Consider the following 3,937-nt stretch of genomic DNA (forward strand, 5'->3'; position numbering starts at 1 on the left):
GACTTGGTTCATATCAAGAAATTTAGACACAAGAAAAAGTAAAAGAGAAGAGTTTTAAAAATGCAATAGTTGTTATGAATGTTTTAAACTTTTTGGAATGTTTTTTTTTATATTGATAATTATGAAAGTTAATTTTAACACTACTTTTATTTTAAAAAATTATTTTATTTAATACATATATTTTTTATTTAAAAAGACAACTCTTTTTTGAATAATCTCTTAACAAATATAATTTTTCTTTCGCCCTAACAATTTCATGAGAGACCAATAATACAATAAGCAAAAACATGTAGTTAAGAACATATTGAAAGCAATTATTAATATATATATATATATATATATTCAACTATTTTATTTAAATTCCTATTTAATAATAATAAAAAAAACTCTTAAGGTACAATTATGATAATCCCCCTAAAAGATTCATGATGACCAACTAATTGAAATTTAAACGATTGAATACAAAATTGTTTAAGATATTAATAAATATTATTTTTATTTAAAAATATATAAAAAATAATTATTTTTTTAAGTTTATTTTTAACCTCAACACTAACGAACAATAATTGAAGTGATATGTCAAACAGTATAATCTAAGGAAGGGCCCTTGGATTTTCTCCAAGGAGAAGTCATTTTTTAACATGTGGGGTAAAGTTCATTTATTAAGATTAGACTGCCTTGTTAACATAACCGCACCACGTATCGAGCTACCGTTGTGTGCCCGTGGACACAACAAAATGGTAATAGGGTTGGGACCCAAATGAGTTAGTGACTCGTATTTGGTTTGGTTGCCACTGTTGGAGGCCACTGCAACCACTACCGAAACCACACCCACCCACACACACACACACACACACACACACACACACACACATCAATTCAAGGAAGAACACTTCACTTAGAATTAGCTGCAGAAAAATGGTAGAAAGGGAAAGCACAATAATTTTATTAACGTGAGCTTCCCTTTGAAGCATTTTTAACTTTATTCGGACACATTATTTTATTAATAGTTAAGGCATGAGAATAATACAATAAAAAGAGATAATTATAAGGTCTCCTTAAGGTCTATTATAAAAAAAGAATTAAGGTCTCCTTAAAGTCTCAGCTACTAGCTAGGTATAGGGCTTAGCTAAATATTGGGACAGGATAAATATGGGCCTTAAGATTTAGACAAGGGAGCAATGAAAACCCTTCGTGATTTTTAGCTCCTCAAAATATTAAAAACAAAACCATGTCGACTAAGAGAACTCAGCAATATAATATTGCAATAGATCATCATGCAATAGATTGAGACACAAAGAGGCACTGTTTAGCCCTGGATTGCTGCCTCATAGTATCTCTAATAAGATTATTATATCCCTACCAACCAATCTAGGGGGGAAGCTGTGACAGGAATATGTTTAATCATACAGAGAGGGGCAAAATGGTGACCCAAGATATTCTTGAGAGGTTGGCAATGGCAGCCAGGGAAAGCTAGCTAGAAGATAAGGGGGGAAATGAATAGAGAAACTGGTTAAAAAGAAGGATTGATCGTAGGGGTTGCGTGGTACTATAGAAAGGGACCCCATTGTACCATAGGGTCTTGCAGGGTGTCCCATTTCCTTTATGGGTCCATGCCCCTCCCTCTCTCTCTCTCTCTTTCAATGCTTTTAAGTGTAGTATGAGTCATTGGGAAATGATGTAACGAAGGGCAAGCGCTTGTTCATCAAGTATATGTAGCTAGCTTTTCATGAAATAATGTGCAATACTCCCTCTTAGCTCCCCCTTGTCTTGGTAATTCTGATAGTACCCTCGTTTTCTCTCCTCTTTCAGAGCTCATATTTCATTCTCTTCTGCAGAAAAACCAGGCGTCGCTTCTCATTGATTCTTCCCTGCCTGTAACTGATCCACCCCGTAGTGCCACATCCTATCTCTGTCTTTGCTCCATAACAACAATTTTGAGGAGTTTGTGCTCTCTTTTGTCTCAAAACACTGACCGTGCCTACTAATTTCTCCACCACTTCTCCACATGCTTATAGCTTTAAATATATCCATCATTCCCTCGTTTCGCACATAATTACCCTTCAAATAAAAATAAATAAAAAGAATAATCACCCCACTTTATTTTTTCTGGAAAAAAAAATGAGTGATCATCATCAACAAAATTCAGAGACGGAAAGTAGCTCAACAAACTCCTTGTCACCAGCCTCACCCTCTTCACCTTTATCTAACTCTACCCAATCAAAGAAACCTCTACAAGACCAAGATTTCTCTCCTCCTAAGAAAATAAAAAGGATAAGAGACTCAAACAAGCATCCAGTCTATCGTGGAGTTCGCATGAGGAACTGGGGCAAATGGGTGTCAGAAATTCGTGAGCCACGCAAAAAATCTCGCATTTGGTTAGGTACTTTTCCTACACCAGAAATGGCAGCGCGTGCGCATGATGTCGCTGCTTTAAGCATCAAAGGAAACCCAGCTATTCTTAATTTCCCCGAACTCGCCAATTACTTACCTCGACCAGCTTCACTTGCTCCTCGTGATGTTCAAGCAGCCGCTGCTAAAGCTGCTCAAATGGACCAGTTTGACCAAAAATCTGAAACAACAACCACAACATCTCCATCGTCTTCTTCGACATCTTCTTTGACATCACTTGTTTCTTTGATGGACTTGTCGTCTCAAGAGGAAGAGCTGTGTGAGATTGTTGAGTTGCCAAGTCTTGAAACGAGTTACGATGAGTTGAGCAATGATTTTGTTTACTTCGACTCGATTGATGAGTGGATGTATCCTCCGCCATGGATGCAAAGCATGGAAAATCACTGTTGTGGAGGCGGCGGCGGGTGTGCTTGTGATGATTTTACATTGCCGAATGAGAGTACTGTTTTATGGGATTATTAGTGTTTTGTTTTTCCTTTCTTCTAATGAATGTGAGTTTGTACATGTATCTGAATGTGTCAGTTCTTTCTTAATTTCTCTCCGTTTCTTTCTCTTGTTTTTCTTTTTCATATATCCTATGAAGCTTTTTTTAGCCCTTCTTGTTTTTCTTTGAAGGGTTAAAAGTTGTCTTTTTTTTCCTTTTGGTGTCTGTGTTTTCTGCTCCTGTGGTTCTGTAACATTATGACCTCTTTGAATGAATCTAACTGTACAGTTTTTGGAAAGAGGGAAAAATGTGTGATAAATTCCTTTGGTTTTAGTTGGTGAAAACACATCTAAGACTTTGTAGCTTGTGTGTGTGTGGATTTTTTTATCCTTTTTAGCAAAGAAAGAATCTAGAATGGTGGCCATCATTTCTGGATCTTTCAGGGAGTTTTTTTTTTTTTTTTTTAAGCACAAAAATGCTTTTTAATAAAATAATACATTACACAGTTTAAAGAGTCATAGTGATATCTATTATTTACAAGTTGCGAGTATAATGGGCTATTCTCTCAAATTATAAAATAAACTTACATGATTTACAATAAAAAAAAAACAAAAAAAAACATATAGAATAAAAAAATCATTCAAAGATATCAAGGTTTACTTGTTTTTAAGTGAATGATGTAATTTACAAATATAACAGTTGATAATCTTCTTTGTTATTATTAGATTTATCTTATTAAAGTCTTTTCAATGATACTAATAATGTAGTAATCAGAATTTCAATATATTATGTTTTATTGTAAGATTATGTTTTATTTTATAATGTGAAGGATCACATAAGACAATTCTAACTCTTTAAACTATTTTATTTTTTTAATATTTCATGGGCTAAATTATTTTATTAAAAAAGTATTTTTCCCGTGCTAGGGTGCTTGATATTGTTTGTTTCCTTTTGGTGGCACGAGGAAAATCACTGAACATCTCTTCCATCTAGCCCGAGAAGGCATCTTTAATTGTGAAAGAAATTTAAGAGAACCATTCATCTAGTAATCAATATCTCTTTCTATCTATTGTTTGTTGAAAACTCACAGATATTAAAATT

General features: G+C 34.1%; 1 protein-coding gene across 1 annotated transcript; it reads left to right on the forward strand.

Moving 5' to 3' along the window:
• The first annotated feature begins 1,601 nt into the window (after positions 1-1,601).
• On the forward strand, positions 1,602-3,050 carry LOC133674078 (dehydration-responsive element-binding protein 3-like). The gene has a single exon (XM_062095048.1). It carries the CDS (start codon positions 2,122-2,124, stop codon positions 2,872-2,874), a length of 753 nt encoding a protein of 250 aa, XP_061951032.1. The 5' UTR covers positions 1,602-2,121; the 3' UTR covers positions 2,875-3,050.
• Positions 3,051-3,937: the final 887 nt, after the last annotated feature.

This window comes from Populus nigra, chromosome 15, assembly GCF_951802175.1.
Source record: "Populus nigra chromosome 15, ddPopNigr1.1, whole genome shotgun sequence".
NCBI lineage: Eukaryota > Viridiplantae > Streptophyta > Magnoliopsida > Malpighiales > Salicaceae > Populus > Populus nigra.

Excerpts from the sequence above, each read along its gene's own strand:
- LOC133674078 (XM_062095048.1), top strand. The coding sequence starts at position 2,122 with ATGAGTGATCATCATCAACAAAATTCAGAGACGGAAAGTAGCTCAACA.